Source organism: Bos indicus, chromosome 24, assembly GCF_029378745.1.
Source record: "Bos indicus isolate NIAB-ARS_2022 breed Sahiwal x Tharparkar chromosome 24, NIAB-ARS_B.indTharparkar_mat_pri_1.0, whole genome shotgun sequence".
In the NCBI taxonomy this organism is placed as follows: domain Eukaryota; kingdom Metazoa; phylum Chordata; class Mammalia; order Artiodactyla; family Bovidae; genus Bos; species Bos indicus.
The window spans coordinates 4,312,373-4,333,960 of NC_091783.1; the positions used below are offsets into that span (position 1 = coordinate 4,312,373).

General features: G+C 41.5%; 1 protein-coding gene across 3 annotated transcripts in view; it reads right to left on the reverse strand.

Moving 5' to 3' along the window:
- Nucleotides 1-21,588, reverse strand: part of ZNF407 (zinc finger protein 407) — a 387,088-nt gene that overhangs the window by 343,244 nt on the left and 22,256 nt on the right. For all 3 annotated transcript variants that reach the window (XM_070778647.1, XM_070778648.1, XM_070778649.1), the window contains exons 2-3: nt 13,325-17,961; nt 7,782-7,896 (exon numbers count right to left, since the gene is read on the reverse strand). In XM_070778647.1, coding sequence (XP_070634748.1) covers nt 7,782-7,896; nt 13,325-17,909 — 4,700 coding nt within the window. In that variant the 5' untranslated portion in view covers nt 17,910-17,961. The remainder of the gene's footprint in view (nt 1-7,781; nt 7,897-13,324; nt 17,962-21,588) is intronic.

Sequence of the window (21,588 nt, forward strand, 5' to 3'; positions counted from 1 at the left end):
ACTCTTGCCTGGAAAATCCCATGGACGGAGAAGCCTGGTAAGCTACAGTCCATGGGGTTGCAGAGAGTCGGGCACGACTGAGCAACTTCACTTTCACTTTCACTTTCCTGGACAAGACATGGCAACTCCCTCCAGTATTCTTGCCTGGAGAATCCCATGGACGGAGAAGCCTGGTAGGCTACAGTCCATGGGGTCACAAAGAGTCGGACACAACTGAAGCGACTGATCACACACACACCCAAGGACTAAGAAGTAGGAGAATACAATCCATTACTCAACAGTGTATATGTGTACTTTTTTTTTTGAATTGACAGTTTCCTGTCCAACGCACACTGCCCAGCCAGATGAACTGTGTATGCAAACGCAATTCTAACATGTGTTTTCAACATTACCAGTTGCATGTGGACACCTGCAGTATGACCATGTAACTGTGTGTCCTTCTAATTAGTTGGAACTATATGCTGCATAAAGTTATATGGAACCAATATTAACCTGGTCCATTACAATTATCCACAATCAATAGCATTCCTAATTAAAATTATGAACAATGAAATTCTCTTAAAAATAATTCCCCATGGCTGATACCTATGCCCCTTGATTCTGAAGTCGTCATTCACCGCCTACTGGGTTCTCTGCCTCTTTCTTTCACTGCCTATTTCACAGTCCAGAAAAGTAGGAAGACAGACAAGGGAAAAATAAAAAGTGATGGAAAGCAGAGGGAAAAGCCAGCACTCAGCACAGGGGCAGGGCGCGGCTCTGTGACCTGGCCCTGGCCACCTGGCCCCTGTCCTCTGCAATCCCCCCTTGGGCAGAGCTGGGGTCCCGGCAGCTCCTGAACCTGCTGTGCCCCTGGCTGAGCATCCCCAAGGCCCTGCATGGGACGCGCCGCCCCTGGCTCCCTGGCTAGCCCCCACTCACCTTCACAGCAGTGCTACCTACCGGATGAAACATCTTCTGAATCAGCAACAAGATTCAGAAAAGACTGGGCCATTTCTCTGCTTGAGCTTTCTCCATCCATTTGCAGCAGGTATTGTTTTGATCTTTTCACCCTAAAAACTAACAGCACTGGCACATGCTGATGATCCATAAATATTTAATACTTAAAAAAAAAATCCCCCGCTTCATCCCATCTAGCCACTTAAACTCCAGGAATTTCTTGCAGTGTTCTTAATATCCCACGCTATTCCATACCTCATCACTTTTGCTCTTTTGTTCTCACTAATAAAAAATGTCCAGATTTGCCTTGTATATAAATACCCCTGCATCCTTCAAGACCAAGCTCAGACCTGTGCTCTGAATGAAGCCTCTGCTGGTGCTCCCCAGCAAAGCCAGGCAGCCCTCCGCTGTGGACCACCATGCCCTGCTCTCACATCGCCTCCGAGTCTGTCTCCTACATGGAGCACGTGACCACAGGGCTCTTGCACCACCTGAGCCCACTGAAGAGGATGCTCAAGAACATGCCCCGTAGGAGATGAACGAGCACTTCAGTCATGACTGTGCTTCCCTCCGACCTACACTTCCAACGCCTCTCAGTCTTGGACAAATCAAAGGGCAAAGCCCTGTGGAAAGCAAAGGACTTTCAGAAACACATGAACAGGAAGACGGAGGGAGAAAACAGGCTAATAATAATAAAAAGAAAGCACAGGACAAGCAAAGAAAACGAGGGGAGTAGCTGCCCTCCTGCATTTCACTCCCGGGAAATAATAAAGAATCCCCTGATTCCACAACAGGTTTTTAGAGTCACCATGGAACATTTTAAAATGAAAATAAAGCAAAAATTACTTAAGTCACTGAGATAAGACTTCTTCACTGCAAAAGACCTTAGAGACAGAGGTCAATGTTTTCAACCATGACACCAACAAAGGACAATGTGCATTCTATTGCTATTTTCTTACGAGTTGATCTATCTTACTGCTTTGGAATAAATCTATGACCCGACTCTTTGAGGCAAAAGTGCAAGAAAACACTTATCACAAAAGAGGAGCACAGGACATGGTTTGACACAGAAGCTCTCGTCTCCTTGTGAGGAGACACAGGAGAGGGTTTCTTCCGCTTCTTCTCCATTTTCCTAACCTTGCCCTCAATGCTCTCCTGGGTTCACAAAATGGCTCACTGGAAAATCTCCTATAATCATATCTGTGAAAGAGTGTGATTTATTTTAATATAATTACTATGGTATCTCTTAGATTTTCAAAATAAAGGTGATTTGTTTAAAAAAAATATAAACTAACATCCATTCACTATTTAAATGGTATTTCAAGGACTTTAGCATCAGAAAAATACACTAACCATTAGTGTAAATGTGGTTATTCCTCACTGACAGGGAGAGAGAAAATAAGCATTACATGGGAATTTTAGATTTTTCAAACTAAAAGCAAAAGTATATCATTAAACAAAAAGCATTAAAGTATTATAGAGATAAAACATGTAATGTGTCCTGAATAATAAGAGTACTTGAATGTTAATTTTGATTTTTACAAAACTGAGAGATGCTACCCTTCATATTGTTACAAGCATAATGTGTGACACAATATAAAACAAAGCTTTTCTGTCTCTTTTTTCTATATCTCTTTAACCAAAACAATCAGCCAAACGAAAAGCTTATTTTCTTTGGATACATCTGTAGATATGATGGCTGTAATTAATTGTTCAGCTAAAAATGCAATTCCATGGTGCTTTTAATGATTTAGGTATACACAGCTTTAGTTCTCAAAGCAGACTAAAAATAGTGATTTTAATTTATTCCTGCTGCCTACAATTACCCACAACCATGTATTTTTAAATATTTCCAGCCTATAAAAATTACTAATTTTTGCCACTTGTGTTTATCTGCATTTAGACTTTGATTTGGATAAATTAAGCTCTCAAGTGTTCCTTGCTTTATGAAACTCTGCATGTTGTACACTTCAACACAAATAAATGACTTGTACCATTAGAGGTTTAAATAATGTAATGTACTTCATGCTCAGCCTGAAGCTGGATTCCAATGAAGTTGCTAATGCACGTAATGATTAAGTGTAACTCAAATACTAACTGTGTTGTTGAAAACATGACAGGCAATAATTTGGTCTATTATATTCTGCCATTTAATTGCCTAGTACAGACATTCTCTGACACGCTATGAAGCAATGATTTACAATTATTCAAGCTGCAAAGGTCAGAAAGTGACATTATAATCATCTACATAGAGATCCCTTCTAATGCACAAAAACTAGGTAATGCCACACACACACACACAAAAAAAGGAGTTTTACTGCATTAGTAACTTTCTATTTAAGGCTTCTTAAGCCAACTGAGAATAAACAGTTCATAAGCACATTAATATACAATAGAAAATGTCTATAATCTTTCCATGAACCAGAGATGACAGATTCCGTAAATGCTCTTATTCCCTCCTGACTAGGTAAGTACTACTCAACTGTTTAACTCCATATACAAGATTCAAGACTAGATACAGGGAACGCAGTCAGAAAATTACATAATCCCTAAATCATGGATACTGGGGTCTTTGTGAATAATGGCATAAAAAGTTAGGCTTCATCTCCCAGGTTTCCTGAAATCACAGGCCACTTGCTAATTTTCTAGTAACTCTTTTTTTGTAGTAACTAGTAAGGAAAAACAAAAACCCAAGATGATCAATTTTACCCCTCTCATTCTAATGGAAAGACAATAAAATCTTCACTCTTTTAGGCATTATTTCTGTCATACTAACATGTTCAATTCGTAACCACTCATGCGCAACGAATCAACACATAAAGAACAACGAGGGAAAATAAAATTATTTAAAACAACTTTTTAATATGAGAAAAGTGAAACAGAGAGAGACCAGAAAAAAGAAAGAGAAAGAGACTGAATACAAGAATGTTAAAGTTAAACACAGTGCAAGCAATTTTTTAAAATAATGTAAGTCTGAGAAAAGCAGAAAACAAAAGCGGCTAGGGGCTGGAAGGAAGCAAGTACAGTTATCACACGCTAGAGAAAACAACCTAGGGAGAAAAAAATAAGTACAAATTAAAATTAGTAACTAAAACAACAGATATCACAAAAGCAAAAAAATAAAGAAAAGGCACAGCTAAAAGGAAGGAAACAGGGATCTACCATTACTACCACATAATTTACCTCTACCACTAAAAATACTTTAACTCTCAAGTCTGCCATCTGTACAATGGGAGTAATAAATATGAGATGAGCAATCTCATGAAACTGGACTCAACAAATGAAATGGATGTTAATTAAGTATACCCTAAACCACAGCACTCCATAAATACTATTTATACTTGAGAGTATGATATATACACGTGTGTGTGCCTGTATGTGTGTACAAACATGGAGAAAAAGATTATCAAAATAAATTTAAATGAATGTAACAAAACATGGTTTCCATAATGATGCTCTTAAGCCACTGAGATTTTAAGCTCTTGACTACTAAAAAATAACAAAGGTAAAGATCATGGACTTAGTAAAAATGTGTCTACCTATTTTTAAACATATGTTCCCAACATGTAAGGTGCTTTCTATTATTTTTTTATTTCCTCCCCCACTAAGCCCTATGTCCAACCTGGGGCACATTTTCATTTTAACTATCCATCATTTATAAAATTCACCTAAATTCTATAAAATTCCTCTTGAGGTCATGCTCAGAAGTAAGAAAAACATTAAGAAACTGTAATTCAAAAACTGCTCCTCCTAACAGTGAAAATAGAGTGAAAGGCTTTTAAATGAGTTATCTATAACATGTTCTTAAAACAGGAAGTTCAGAGCAATACATTTTGAAACCTATACCCCGACATAAGCATGTAAACCATGGGTCAACAAAACTTAAATCCTGAGCTCTGAATCCTAGCCAGCATTAGAAATTAGACATCTCATCCATTCAGCTTCTTCTGTCAAATAACTTAAATCCACGATAAGCTGTAGCTAAGATTTGCCAATGAAGGGGAGAGAGATGTTAAAATTGAGCTTAAAAATTCAAAGATGAGTGTAGGTTCAAACAGTGGAAATTAAAAGTTTAAAAGGAAGTCTTTATTAAGGGAATAGCTAATGCACAACCCTTAAATTAAGTCTTAGTAAATATATATATATGATACATATTTGCTGAGCATCCAAAAGCTTCTTAAATAAAGATATGAAAAAAATCACATAAATAAACATATATTAATTCTCAGCTCAATTCAACAAAATGCACCATTTGTTGTTTTCATCAATTTCACCATAAAATATCAGGTTTTTTCAAGAGGTTACTAAGGAAAAATAGTACAACAATGTGAGTAATAATTTCACTGTAAAAGTGTGCCTGCTCCACTGTTTTCATATATTATAACTCTATCAGAACTGTTTGAAAACCCGTTTCTTTCTTACAACTCAAACAGTGAAAGGATTATGACTAAAATTTTAAAACAGACACTAAGATGCTAACTACTGAGGAAAAGAAGACACAGGGCAGGGCCTTCTGTTTGTGACAAAATTAGAGCTAATGTTCCTGAAAGATCACTTCACCTTTGAAAGCATGATTTTTTAAAAGGTAAAATTGATAGCAATTAAAGCTAATGAAGAAATGCAGCATGAGCTGCTTATGTTCAGGAACGGATGGGCCCACCGAGCATTTCTAAGATTATTTAGCCATCAATGATAATGAATCGACATTGTCAGTGATGTGAATGTACCAGTGCTCCCTACTGCCACGACCCTGAATAGCCAGTTCTCATTCTGTTCACGTTTTTTACCTCAGTTTTTAACGTGCATACTGCTCTGTCCCTTTGAAACACATGAAACACAGAACAACCTATGGCACTTTGTCTTCAGCACTGAAGGGTATTTCACTCACTACTATTGTGTGTCAACTACACAGCCTCAATAGGCATTCTTCAGTTTACCGAAATTCTTCAGAACTTTTAGCTTCACTGTAAAAATATCTCCCCTGTACAAATTATTGTTATGTGACTTTTAAGTCAAATTTTACCTAAACAAATTAAGAATTATTATTTCTTGGTCAAATAAAATTCAACAACTACTGTAATTCTAAGAGATACAGTTTGGGAATCTAGATTGCGTTTTCCACATGCACACATACACATGTAGACCTCTATGACAGCAGCATAAAACTCAACATACCTACATGTACTTACAACTCTACTCGGGAATCTACTTGGGAATCACTGTATAAACCACAGTGCAACACGTCAGTCGTACATTGTGAGCAATGAGCTAAGCAAGAGCGCAGTGCTCAAATCACACACCCAGAGCCAACCGGTCAGGTTTCTTTCTGACACCACGTGTGTCGGAAACTGCTCTCTGAAAGTCTCTCCTTCTCTTCCCAGGTCTTGGTAACACAAATAAAAAAGGAATGGCATCAGGTTTCTAATAATATAGTATGCAAAAACTGTTTACTTATTTCCCAGAAATGAGGAAGAAACTGTTTTGTTTTGTTTTGTTTTTGCCAACTTATAGCAAATCTTCACCACAGTCTGGGCCTTCCTCCTTGCTATAATTCACATGGTAAAAACAGAAATGAGATATCTTTTAAAATTCCAAGACCTGGAGCAATTAAAATGCACCATTTGGCACTTGACCCTTGCAGCTAAAATCAGTAGCAACAAAACTCATTCTCCCACTGATCTTCAGGGGGCTTCAGGGCAAAGGTTCATCTTCATTTACTTTAGCTCCAAGTCACTGAACCATCAATTCTGCCAATGAATAAATCACAGACCATGGTTAATAAAACTGCTTGCAAAGTTATTTGTAAAAACTATCTCAAGGGTCAAAAAATGCAGCTGCATCCTAGGATGAAATGCACCGTCCATTAAAAAACAGAAGCTGTTTGTGACTTAAAAGGTATTTATACAGTAGTGCTAACCAGAAGAATCTTTCACTGAAAAAAGAAACCTAATATAACATGTGCACGTCGCATAATTTAATTGAATCTGAAGTGTTTTGTGAACCAACCATAAGAACTGCAGGTTTCTCAGGTTTCACATAAAGTGTTTTTATATGATGCACTTATTAATTCATTTCTCTAGCATAATAACATTAAAATATACTTATAATCAGAAGTAAGGTATTAAAAACCCAGCTCTGAATGTCCTATGATATACCATAGATGTCATGGCATTTTAAAGCCTTTTAAACATTTCTGCTAAATTAATTAAGTTTTACATTAAGGCATCTCAGTGCTTCCTATTAAATGTAAGACATTTGAGTGACAATTAAACATTGTGAATGATTCTTTAGAGGAAAGAGCCATTAACTAAAACAGGAAAACAACTTTTGAAATAAAGTGACACAAAAACATACTTTATACACTGGTTTTTTAAGCCTCAATAATCAGGTCTCTGAAATGAAATCTTTTTCTGCTTTTTTCCTTATTGAATATGTCCAATGGATCCAAAGAACCATTAATGCGATTAAAATTAGAGCTGTATAGGAAAAGAGAAAAACACACACATACACCCCTAAAGCTGTATTATGTATTTTTTTATGTCTTTAAATGGAATTTACAGTTCTCTCTGGCAATGTGAATGAACATCCTATAATTTAGTCAATTTACAGATTACAGGTTCAAATTGACCTTGTAGCCCATAAAATTGCTCATCTTCAGCACAGGATTAGAAGTGGGAGAAGAATGTCATAACTGTGTTTAAGGAATTTACCATAACAATGGAAAGGAGGATACGCATGCATAATTCTAGCCACTCTTACTCATATCAGTTTTGAATTCTGAAACAATGGATATCCCGCACGTGCTTCCTGGTTCACCACGGTAGAGATGGTTTCAATTTACTCACCCACAGACGTGACACTTGTATTCCCTCATCCCAAGGTGCCTTTTGACATGGTTTCTGGCATCGCCAAGCTGAGCTGTTGCAAAATGGCATATCTTGCACTTGAATGGTTTTGATCCTAAGTAAATTTAACATAAAATATGATTTGAATTTGAATAATACATTACTGATAGTTTTAAAAGAGGCCTAGATCTTAAATCTTACTTATAGTCTAATTACAATTTTCTGTCCCCAAAACGGAACACTTGCATTCCTTTCTAACTTGAACAGACATGCATTTCATAATTATTCCATTAATAAGACTTTAAAATGTTTCAATGAGTATTTTTAACTTTCAACATTTCTAAAATTTAAAGTCAAAAGTGATACACTTGAGCAGTACTACGTATTAACAGATAAGATGAGCTAAATAATTTCAAATATTTTTCTTACAATTCATAAGAATAGCTTTTAAAGTCACTCAACATTTTAAATGGAACATTTTTAAAACATAAATGCTTATAGAGTAGCTGATACTTTTTAAAATATATTTATTATCAAATAAATTTCTCAGTGGCCACATCCTGGTTCCTTCATATTTCTGCAGCTTTGAATTTATTCACATTAATAATGATATTTCAGATTTTTTCCTGACATTTATCCCAAATTATTCCCTATATTACTTTTAATAGCACACAGTATAAGAATATACAGTGAATAAATTATTTGCTTTTATGATCATTTTAGAGCCAAAACTCTGTGATGATTCAGCAAATCAGAAGAACTGACATTCTGGCTATTATTGACTTCAAGTACAAGTATTTCAACAAAAAATTTCAACACAGTATCAACTTTTTTTTTTAATTTCCTAAAGAAATAAGATTAATCTATACTCAAACATGAGGAGACAAAATTATTTCAGAGTCCACAAACTTATTGTCAGTAACAGGTAGATTCTACCTGGCAAATAGGTACTAATAGATTATCAGTACCCATATTAACAAGAAGCAACACTCTCAAAGTGTAACATGAATATACCATTTTCTAATTCTAACCTTTAAATCCTCAAATAAATCAAAATCATGTTTTTAAAAATCAGTTTAAAACTGTTACAATGTTTCCAAATTTTTCATAGCATATATAGTACCTACTTGGTGAAGTACCTCTTCTAATATAGTCAGACAGAATGTGAAATATGTGGACTTTAATACACAAAAAGAGCTCAAATAAAAAAATGCAATAAATCATTTTTGATCAATGGAACTTGGTGCAATGCCCTTGGGAAAAGAAATCCTCCCAGAATACTTTGTTGAAACTGAAGCACTCAGTAAAAAATTTTAGAGTCTTAAATTTCAATTTAATTCCCAAAAGCTGACAAAAAAAGTGAAGCATTTAATTTTAATCTTCTAACAGAAATAAAAAAGTCAACAGTACTAAGCACAGGCAGACAAGGTTGAATATTTCACAGTTCAATGACAATGAAGCCAGATCTCTTAATACTTCCATTTCTACTCTGAGAAGTAGATGTAAAATATATTTAGCACCTGAATGGTTATATCTAGTCAGCTTTATATGTTTAAATGTCAAAAGCAGGTTGAGACTGCAGCTTACAGCAATCCCATTCTATCAGTCACATTAGAAACTACAGTTTATTTAAATGATTCTGAAGAAACTAAGCCTATCACTACTTGGAAACATTTCATCTCGACAGGGAATTCTATAAAGGGGCTTGTGAAAAAATAGAGTGAGAAGAATCAATTACCTGCACTTTAAATTACACTGCATTAAAGGTAAGGTAATTAGGAAATTATTAATCAACAAGAACACCAGGGCTCTAAACAAAAAGATAAAGCTCTCTCAACATGTGTGTTACAATTTTGGTGAAAGGATTCAAAGTACCTTGTGATTCAGGCCCTCTAGTTCCACCCCAGGAGTCCAGACATGGAGCCCAGGGGCCTGCAACCTAAGGCACAGGGCTCCCTGGTAGAGGCTGCCGCTCCTTCAGGCTTCAGCCATCACTGCTGGTGCGCTGACAACACCTACGTAAGTCACCTTGCTGACTGTTTCCATGCAGAAATCACGGAGGCCCTGAGTACTTTTTGTATCTTATGCACAGAAGAGATGTATTAACATCTCCTTTCTGTGCCATGAAAATTCTAATACTGGAGACTAGAGGTCACATTTCCTGTATAAGAAAACAAGAAATGTCCCCACTTTTTTCCTAACTGATGGTGTTTCCATTTTTAAACTTGCCAGGACCATCCCAACATGAATCCAGGCATAGTATTTATCAGGCAAAATTTGTAAAACCTCGTATTTTTAAATTTGCCTTAGGGTTCCCTGGGGAAGACAATTAAAAATCTGCCTGCAATGCAAGAGACCCAGGTTCAACCCTTGGGTTGGGAAGATCCCCTGGAGGAGAAAATGGCAACCCACTCCGGTATTCATGTCTGGAGAATCCCACGGATAGAGCAGCCTGGTTGACTGCAGTCCATGGGGTCCCAAAGAGTCAGACACAACTGAGTGACTAACACTTTCACTATCACACTTTAGGCATACTGAGATTATTAAATACATATTTATTAGAAATAAGTAAATTATTATTTATTATTAAACCATCCCATTCCTTGGTTTTTGTTTTTGGCTTTATTTTTTTTAATTTGGTCTGTGAGGTTTGCTGAAAGGGATAAATGAAGAGGGTCTCTAGCCTTCTGGCACCTTCTTACAATTTTACCTACAGAATTCCAAAGACTTTAAGCTTCTCCTCAGGCCTGCACTGGCCTCCCTCAACTTCAGTTACGGTCAACCCCTATGTACATGCTGACGTGACACTTGAAAAATCACAGAAAGACTAGGTCAGAGAGTCAAGGAAGATGGATTCAACCCATCACCTAAAGCTTCTCCACTCCACAACCTTCCCGACACTGAACACTTCACCCATCCACCTGCTTATTTCTCCATCAACAAAACACTGAGCGCCACTGCCACGCAGAGCCCGGACGTGAAGCCCTGAGCAGACCCGCGCCCCGGCGCCCTGCGCTGGCCGTGCACAGGCGGAGTCCCCCTAAGCTGCTCTGCCCACGCTGACCCGGCTGCCACACCGGCGCACCAGCCCTGACGTGAGAACCTCCCAGTGAAGCCACCCGCTCCCCGTCTTCCCATATGAAGACTGTGCCAACAGCACCCGAGAGCGGCTCGGAACAGAAAGCATGGGCTTCAGACAGTCTTCGGGCCTGATGAGCGGAACTAAAGCCCCACTGCCCGGACAGGGTGGGAAGAAAGCGACCCACTCTCCCCAGTTCACCCTGAGAGACACTCCTCCTCTGCTGTGCCGACGACTGCACACCAGCAAGCGTCGGGAGGCTTTCCCCACAGTCCTTGATGACCAAAACTCATTTATTTCTTCTAGTGCTGCTTTTATCATCTTAAGGGTGGGAAGAAAAGGTTACATAAAACATATAGTAAATCACAAAATATGAAAACAGCGATTGGAAGAATAAGCCCTCTTCCAGTCAGCCATTAATAACCATCCTTCAATGACTATCTCATGGATATAAGCAAAGAATCAGAGAGGCAATTCACGCTAAAATGCCCCAAGGGCGGGGGGGGGGGGGGGGGGGGAAGTTGGATTAAAACCTGGAGAGCAACCGCCTCCCAAAAAAACACTTGCAAAACTGAAATGCGGGCTGACATTGGGTACTCAGAAACACAGCTTTTTTTGGTGCCTCAGAACACAATAAAAATGTTCCTGCTGATAAGCCCAACACCAGTTGTTAAAAAGTATGCTAACTTTTACTAAATGTTACAATCAATGATGTAACTTATATAAGTAGGGTTACTTTGTCACATATTGATAGTTACCTCACTTTCACATCCACATTAACTTGATTTTAAATGCAATTAATACATATAGTCAAGGAAGACTAATGGACTACATTCTGCACTTAACCTGGTGGACATTTTCAAATGGCACAAGTGACCAGTGCAAACCTATTTTGCATTGTAAACGACTAAATAAATCTTAATGGATTAAGAATGATCAGCTATCAACACACAAGGGAAATTAAGTGCTGAAATGCCTACATTGATTATTTTAAATTATTAGCCTTACTCTGTTCTTGAATTTGTATGCTTTTAGTGAGCTTTAACACATTTACAAGACTTATTGACTATAATTACAAGAGAATTCAAGTAATGGACACATCAATTATGAGCAACATGTCTTGACCAGACAGTTGCATAAAGAATTCTAAAAAGAGCTCCATTAGCACCTTCCTCTTACTTCTACTCAGTTTTATCTGCCTGAAGAGGGCATGCTAAGAAAGTACCTACTTTCTGCACATGTGAACGAGCCTAGTTTCTAAAAACCATATCATTTCAGGAACCGAGCAATAACACGATACCAGCAGAGACGATAATGATGCCAACAAATAACTGCATTTGAACTTATTCCCCAGCAGTGGTTCTACTGCCTGAGAAGAGCTGAGATCCAGAGTACAATGTGTATATTTACCTAGATCAATCTTCTGCTAGTGGCCCTGTTACTTTTGTCAATGAAAAACTTTTATCTATCTTTAATCACCCTCAACTACTAACAATGTTTCATACTCTTTTGTCTGCCTCCTTATAACCGTGCACTAAGTTTCAAAAACTGCATGAATCTAAAGTATAGCTTTAATAATAAGCCATTATTTAAAAGTACAGTAAAATAAACCTTACAGTTTTAATGAAAATATGTTCATTGAAATGTGAATTTATTATTCAAATCCACTCATAAATTCAACCATGGAGACAGAACTTGTCTAAGCAGAGCACAATGATTTAGAAAAGCTGTCTATTTAAAATAAAGAATGTATGGCAGGTTTATAGAAACAGTGCAGTGAATTTTTACATAAATTTAGAATAGTGGCTTATGTATTTTCCACAAGAAAAAAAGTTTCAAAAAGAAAACTACCTAAAAATTGAACATTAAAATGGAACACTCCATGTGACAGCACAGAAACTAAATCAAGTGCTACCTCCATGAAAACCAAATCCCCAGGACATATTAACTTTGAAAAGTGTTGACTAATTTTGATCTTTGAGAGCAGAATCCTGTTGCCTGGGAGTTACACTTTGGGATATAAACTATCTGGCATTGGATACACCTAAATCCCTAAAACTGTAAGGAAATATTCATACTTCATTCTTCAAAAGCCATTTAATAGGTCCTCTGAAACCCAAAGTGCCACTTAACAGACACCCTGGAGAACCAAACACTTAAAGGACTTAGAGACAACTGAAAAGCTGTGAGAGGCAGGAATATAACAAAGGCATCAGAAGGACGAGGCTTTCTGGTCAAAGAAATCTGCCAAACAGCCTGCCTCTGGAATCACTAAGGCTCAGTTAATAACCTGGAGATACGTTGAGTGTCAACCAAGAGCAGAGCCAGGGCCGGGGGGCAGCAGGAGGTGAGCTGGGTGGGGGCTGCCAGGCAGGGGCTGTAAGGACTCCACGTTCGGGGGCAACCCAGGTCCCCACTCGAGCACGCCCCGGCCCTGGTGGGTAAAGAGGTCGCATGGACCTACCTGTGTGCGTGCGAATGTGCGCCAGGAACGCCATCGAGTTGCTACTGCGACACATCTTCCCGCAGTACTTGCACACGTTGCCCTGGTTCTCCTCCCTCTCGCGGTTGATCTGCTCGGTGTCCTCCACGATGTACTTGTTCACCTCTCGGAGCAGCTCCTCGTGCTGCCCTTTGATGTGCAGGAACAAATTCTGCTCAGAGTCAAAGGGCTCCGTGCACTTGACGCACTTGAAGGTGGCGCCACCCTCGGGCAGCTCCTCCACGCTGGCCTGCTCGTTCCGCATGTGGCCAGCACTGGCCAGGTGCTGGTGGAGGTTGCTCTCCGTGTAGAAGGACTTGCCGCACAGCAGACAGTGGAAGTGTTTCTCCTTCGTCGGGTGCTTCATGGCTATGTGCACATTCAGGCCACTCAGACCGTCCGCCAAGAAGCCACAGTCATCACAGCGAATCCGGGTGGACTCCACAAAGGAACTACTGTCCGCTTTCTTCTTTTTCACACCTTGAGCACAGTCCTTCAAGGGCAGTTCACTCATCCTCACTCCGGCTGCCACAAGCCCCTCTTGAGACTGGTCGAAGAGTTCCCCATCTTCGGGGTTCTTGATCCTTATTATGGAAGAATCAAATCGGCCGAAACTGTACACGGCCTGCCCTTTATCATCAATACTGATTATAGTTTCATAAACATCATTGTTGTCAATGGTGCTGTCAGAAGCTGGACCATCCTCTTCCAAAATCACTTTGGTTTCATGTCGGGAATTCATCAGAATCTCCTTACTCTCCAGAACGGGATCTCCCGGAACATCTTTCAAGTCCCCTGAACTCTGCATGCTTCCAGCTCTGTCCTGATCACTGCTCCCCAGGTTCAGCAGATCTCTGGGAGCTGTCAGCATGGCACTCTTGGCTGGATGCTCTCCATCTACAGCTCTGAGACACCCACGTTTGCCAAGGACTTTATCAGCTTTGTCCTCTGCGTTTCCTCCATCACTCTCGCCATGTGTGTTTGGACTACTGATGTCATTCAACATACTGTGCCTTTTCTTTGCTGTCTCATGATTCAAAGCTGAGCTTCCTGAGTTTTCATTCTGAAATTTGCTTGGGGAGCCACAATTAGAAGAAATACTAAGGGGCACCATCTCCTCCGGTTTTATAACTTTGTCCTTGGCAAGGGGCTGCTGGAAAGTTTCACAAAAGGAATGATCTTCACTGAGGTTAGAGTCTTCCTCAGTCTCAGTTTCTACGGAGTCAGAAGCACAGAATACCTTGGACATATCTAAACTGGTGTTCTCATCCAAAATAGAGCAATCAGCAGCATTTCTAGATTTGAGAGTTTCAGAGGGTTGGTCTGAAATAATCTGAAATTCCTCAGAATTCTGTTGCTGCTGCCCTTGGGGAATAATGATGGTTTTGGACACTTCTGAAGAACTGGCTTGTACGTTAGTAGAGTTCAGGTAAGACTGCCTTTTCATCTTGTGTTTTTCTGTTGCCGCATGCCTGGTCATCTCCCGTCGAGTCACAGCATAGTAATCACATGCCATGCAATAAAAGGCAAACTCTCTTGTATGTTTCCGTTTTACGTGCAGCTCCAGAGAGGTGGAAGAGTGTGCCTTAAACTCACAGTGCGTACATCTGTTTTCATCTGTACTCGCATCATCTTTCTGGGGGCATGTGTCACCCTGAAGGTCCTCTGGATCCACAGAGGTTTGCTCCTTTTTCTCAATAAGGTGACTGCCAGTCTCCCTATCTTCAGGGTGAAACACGTTCTCAACTTCCACTTCCACTGGACTCCCTTGCTCGAGTGGTGGCTGTTCTGAAACGGAGGTGTCTGCTTCCACTGGAGGGTTGGCAGGCTCATCTGCCACGCTGGTGTTCTTCCTACTGGCATCAAGGTTACCGCCTTCAGGGCCAACAACGATATCGGAACTCTGTTTTCCACTCGCTTCAATTTCTACACGTCCTTTATGCTTCTTGGTGGCACAATGACGTTCCATGTCTCCCTTGGTTACGGTGTAATACTTACAGACTTTGCATAAATAACTATACTGGTGACTGTGTTTTCGTCGAATGTGCACAGTCAAGTTCGTGATACTGGAGGCCAGGAGACCACAATGTGAACAGGTCCGAGAGATGTTGCCTTTAGGTCGCCCCCTCTTTGGAGTCGGGGGTGGAGCTAATTCACCCTCTTTGGTAATGACACCGGACAATGACAGTTCCTGGGGAGGCAGGATGCTCTGGTCGAGACAGGACTGCTCCTGGATCTGCACACCTTCTCCGTGGCCTTCTGTCCTGCCATTCCCGGGGATGGTAAGCTCTTCTTTCTTGTCATTTGCACCTATGCAGACCCTTTCAATACATTCCTCAAAGCTTAGGCCAATGTTATTTTTCTTAGCATTTTCAAGATGCTTGCTTCTCTTGATGTGTTTCTCCATTCCTTCTTTGCTCAGGGAATAAAGATTACACGCTTTACAAAGAAAGTGATAGTCTTGACCGTGGCGGAGCTTTATGTGTCTCGTGAGAACAGTGGAAGATCTTGTTTTGTAAAAACACTTCTTGCACTGAAACTGAGGCTTACTCGAATGCCTCGCTTCATTTCCGTGGCTTACCCTGGACTTAGCTGGCTCTTCCTGAGCTGATTTTCCGGCCTCACTCACAGAAACTTTTGCGTTTTCTGATTCTAAAGTACTTAAGGGGAACGTCTGTAAAGCTGAATCACCATTAAATGACTGAGAAGACTTTGTCTGACCCAACAAGTGAATGTGCTTCTCAGTTGCTCTGTGTTCCTCCATGTCTTTCTCGGAGGAGAAGAACAGATGACAGGGCGGGCAGAGGAAACCCATACTGTGCTTCTCCTTCATGTGGTCCCTCAGGTCCACCTCGTTTGGGGAAGTAAACAAACAACATTGGCAACGCAGGCCGGAGGCGGTCTGCTGATGCTGGTGGCTGTGCGCGTGCTCCTCCACGTCCCTCCTGGATGTGCTAGAGAAGCCACACGTCTGGCAGTGAAACCGCAACTCGCCCACATGGCACCTTGTCACGTGGATCTCCAGCTCCGCCCTGCTTGTGGCTGTGTGACCACAGGCCGAACAAGTGCAGGCCACCTGGTGGTCGGGAGCTGGCCTCCTCGCCAGAGAGTCGGAGGAGCCAGGGAGATGCGCGTTTGTCCTGTCCTGCTTTGGGGCCTGGGTCTCTGGGGGTGTCAGGCGCGGGTCCCCGTGCAGAGGTGCTGACTCCGCGTCGCTCATTTTTATTGGTGCCCTCAAGTGCTTCGAATACAGCCTCTGCACTTCGTTAGCGCCCCTCTTACTAACTCCTAGGAGCCCGCACCTCTTCTTCACCTGGCCCTTCAAAGCGAAGGCGCCAGCACGCCGTCGGAAGCCGCTGCCCAGCACAAGGAAGCCACGCTCGGCCCTGGGTCTTGAGGCTGTGCTGAGGCCGGGGGCTGCCTGGGCCGTGTTTCTGCTGGACTCCAGCCTATCTAGGAGCCTCTCGGAGGTGACAGCCATGCCCAGCTTTCTGCTCTGGTTCTCGGGATTCCCGGCTGCATCGTGGGAGGTTACATTTTCTTCAACGACCTCCATTTTCTCTGGAGAGGTGTTCCTGGACGGCCTCATTTCAACCCGCAGCTCGCTGCCGTGCCCACTTTGTTTAGAAAAGCTTCCTCTGAAATCTCTGAATGTGCCCGCTCCAACGCTCCGCAACGCTTTTGAGTCGCCGTTCCTGGCTACCGGCCTAGATGCTCTGGGCTTTGTGCGGCCAGCCTTCGCTCCCACGGGACTCGGCTTCTTGGGCAAAGGCTGTTTGGTTAAGATCTGTACGAAACCTCCACGGGCAGCGAGGTTCTGCCGCCGGAGATGTGTTTTGCCGAGACAGTGTGCGTTCAGCAGGTTCTCCTCGGCACACTGAAAGCCGCAGAGCTCACAGGAGAAGGCCCTCGGCGGGCCGCGCGCCTGCCCGGTGTGCCCGGGGAAGGCCAGGCCACCGTCGGCCGCGGGGCCACAGGCCTGGTCCTCGGGCCGCGGTGAGGGGCGCACGGCGTGCTTCTCCACGTGCGGGCAGGAGACAGGCGAGCAGGCACATGGGCCCCCGAGGGCACCGCTCCCGCGCATCTCTTTGGGGGGCGACGGCGGCTCCCCTCCAAGATCGAGGAACGCTGTGGTCTCCTGAGCAGGCTCCTTCTCAGCGGCCATTTCACCCGGGCTCGGGTGACCGGGGAGACCCGGGCTGCCATCACGGCCACTCGAGAGGGGCTCCACCTCGGACCCCGGCAACGCAACACCCTCTCCCGAGCCTGTGCCTTCGGGGCTCCCTGACCCATGGGTGCGCGGCTCTCCCGGCCCCAAGGGCTCAGCCTCCGCTAGTTTCATTCGCTTGGAAGCGCGTTTATTTCCGTTGTCCTCCTCGACAATGTGGTCCAAGTCCGAGGACTCTGCAAAACCCCTTTTGTTTGTGGAATTCTCAGCAGAGTCCGCTGTCTCATCAGATACAGGCCCACGGTCCACGCCGTGGGATGCGCTGTGGCTCGGGTGTTCTGCCTCCTCGTTTACATGGTCACCCTCATCGCTCCCCAGCTTCTTCCCGGGATCCATCATTAATAAAGTGCCGGCGAGCTTCCGTGTCAGATGCGGTCACTGGGCTCTCAGCCTGTGAAGAACATAAACGCAGTGTTACACCTTTGAACGTACAGAAAAGACAGATGTCAGCCCTAAACTCAACATAAAGTGACACGCCGGATGAAAAATATCCCAAAATCAGCCTCTACATCTCCTTTACATTGAGATGGACTTGATCATGTGCCAAGTCCTTCATGAATGAAACCAGACTGGGCGACAGCATATCACCACACCGCCGACTCAGAGAGCATTACTGCAGTAACTTTGATAGAAAAAGTAACTTTCAACCGGCTTACAAAAACACTCCCATGTTTTAGTTTTCTTTACTGGTCCATTTCAATTTACTACTTAAAAAAAAAAAAAAAAAAAAGCAGAGAAGCCCTCTTTTCAAATTACATTTCAGTGAACTCCCATTCTATAAAATAGATTAAACAAAATGTGCTATATGAGTCAGGGAGCCAGCCTTCCCCTCTGTGGCTTCCCAACAGAGGCCGAAGTCCTAGTATAAAAAGGTAACAACTGCTTCACTCCCTCCCCCAGAGCAGAGCCCTCCTGTGGTCCTTCTAAGTAGATCCTACATCTACCAACATGGATACGCTCATCACACACAGCCGTGCACGCTCAGCTCTGCCACCAGTGAACGCCACTCCCAGCCCAGCTGTCAATCACCGATTTCTCCATCTAACAGTCATTTTGTGTTGTCTGAAGGTTAATGGCAAAGGGCAATGTCAGTGATAGGATAGAATTAATGAAGTAAATTTTAGGGGGAGAAAAAAATTTTATTGAATAAAATGCTTTAAAATCAATAACATTGATTTCATTTTTCATTATGCGATTTAATTCCATTAAAACATATCATTTTCCATTTACTTTATACCATGATTGGAATTCTCAGCCATTTGATTTGATGTTAATAAAATGCCATCAAGTTTATGGCCTCAAAGCTAATGATAACTATTTTTAACTATTTGTCCATTTTTTTTTTGTAACAATGACAAACCAAATGAAGGCTGTTCTCTGTCTCTGCTAAAAGTAAGGACTATAAAATATATATAATGACACCAAAACCATGAGAAACAATATAAAAAATTAATAAATTAGTCTTTATCAAAATTAAACAATTTCAAATGACATTATCTTCAAAAATCACCAAAAACAAAGTGAAAAGAGAAGCCACAGAGTAGGGAAAACGTTCCGCAAATCAATAAATATAAATATGTAAATCCTCTGCCAGATACGTTTTACAAATATTTTCTCCCTTTCCATTTCATAAATGTTATCTTTTGATAAGCAGAAGTTTTAAATTTTGATAAAATAAATTTTTTTTCTCGTTCTGACTACTTATGTGTCTCGCTTTCTTTCTATATCCAGAGCTAGAAGGTAAAGGCCTGCTTTATTTTATCCACTCACATGTCCCAAGAATCTAGAACAATGCCAAGTACATAGAAGGTTTTAGAATGAACAAATAGCTCATTATGAAATAAGAAGTGTCTCCTAAGTATTTATTGATGAAATGAAAATTGTCTGAGATGTCTTTCACAATAGTCTGGGAAAGGGGCCTACCGAAGGCTCTGTACCGACATGCTAAAAGCTGAGTGACAATGACACCCTATCCATCTTCTGTGTGTTTGCACACATATATGCTTGAAAATGCCCACAACGGGAGTTATTTTTAAAAAGCTTTTTAACATGTAGCCTAAAATGACGTGAATTCCTTTCAATGAGTCCTTTCCTTTCCTCCTCTTGCAAGACTGCTGTGCCTCACAGCTATAACACCTTCACGACAGACACCCGCAGGTTTACATGCACAGAACACAAAAACCCCAAACACGCAGACGCCTATTCAGAGTCAATGTTCCACGGAGGGCACCTGACTTATACGTTTTTGGAGATGAAAGAATGACTATATGAATATGCAGAAATAAAATAATGAGGCTCTATTATCTTCTATATAATGGCTCCAAAAATTCTATAACAAAAGGAGAAAATGTTTCAGTATTTGCTATTTCCCAAATGGCTTTCTAAATTAATGAAAGAATTCAGCATCTCATTATACAAGAAACAAACATTCAACAAATAGATATTGAGTTGCCTAGAATGTCAAAGGAACTCTAATGATACAAAACACATCCTTTCCCCTCAGCAGGCTCATATTCTACTAGGAGCCATGTGACACATGTGGAAAGGAACTGATACAAGGCCACGCAGGATCGCACGTGTGATATAAACTAAGAACTACAGCAGCACAAACAGGCATGCAACCCTACTGCCAGGCAGACTGTTGGGCTAAAAGGGCAGAAACATCATTTGAGCTAAACCCCAAGGAAACAAGACGTTTTTCTTCCTTTTCTTGAGTGGGCAGGTAGGAACAGTTAAAACCTTTTAAGGAGAAAAAAAAGATTAGCAAAGCCACAGAACACACTCTATGAGCATGCAAGACAGGCGGCAGTGCAGGCAGCTACCGCTCTGGCTTTCTACTGCGGGGCAACTGAAAACCCAGGCAGAGGACCATCCAGCACATCACAGAAGGCTCTGAAATAGCAGCTGGAATTCATTCAGCAGTGTCGGCGGGGAGTCACCAAAACGCAGCGCTGCTTCAGCAAGATTCAGTTTTCAGTTACAGGACGTACCATAGCGAGAGACAGTCTAGAAGCAGAGCGAGAGCATTCTGTTTTGAGTTATAGTGCCTGAACTGGAATGACATCAGTACTCATGAGTCCCGAGTATCTTAGAGTGACCGAGAGGAGACTCGATGGAAATGAGGAAGCTTACACACATACAAATTTAAAAAGAAAAACCTTCATCAGAAAGATTATTAGTTTATTATAGCAGAACTCAAAACCCACCCGACTGGGAAAGTTCAAGGACTCGTTTCTGTAGGCAGGCTGAATTCATTTGCTCAACACTTACTGAAGTCGACCATGTGTCAGAAAGCACTTTAACCCTCTGTGAACAAAGCAGAACACAGGGCAGGCAGGGCCCTCACTGTCATCACTCAAGGCAGGATCCCTGTTTTCTCTCGAAGTCCTAGTCCCTGTGCTCACTGGAGAAGACCATGAGCCTCCCGTTTCCTCCCACAGTAAGATCCCAAAATTCAGAAGACTTAGTAGGAATTTAGACTAAAATAATGAGATGTATTATTAAGCCAAATCTTCTCAAAGCAGATGGTTCCTATACAAATTGATCAATTACTATTCAACACACCACACATCCTCACTCTGCCAGATTTTCAAATACGCAATTCCATTTATAGTTTCTACTCTCACTCAAATTCTCACATAGTGGTTGTTCCTTAAGTAAAAAAAAATAAAATGATCTTCAATTTTACCTATATACATACGTACATATATACATATGTATATAGTGACCTTCAATAGAGTGATCCTTGGAAGAAAAGTTATGACCAACCTAGACAGCCTATTAAAAAGCAGAGACATTACTTTGCCAACAAAGGTCCATCTAGTCAAAGCTATGGTTTTTCCAGTCATCATGTATGAATGTGAGAGTTAGTTATAAAGAAAGCTGAGTGGCGAAGAATTGATGCTTTTGAACTGTAGTGTTAGAGAAGACTCTTGAGAGTCCCTTGGACTGCAAAGAGATCCAACCAGTCCATCCTAAAGGAAATCAGTCCTGAATATACATTGGAAGGACTCATGCT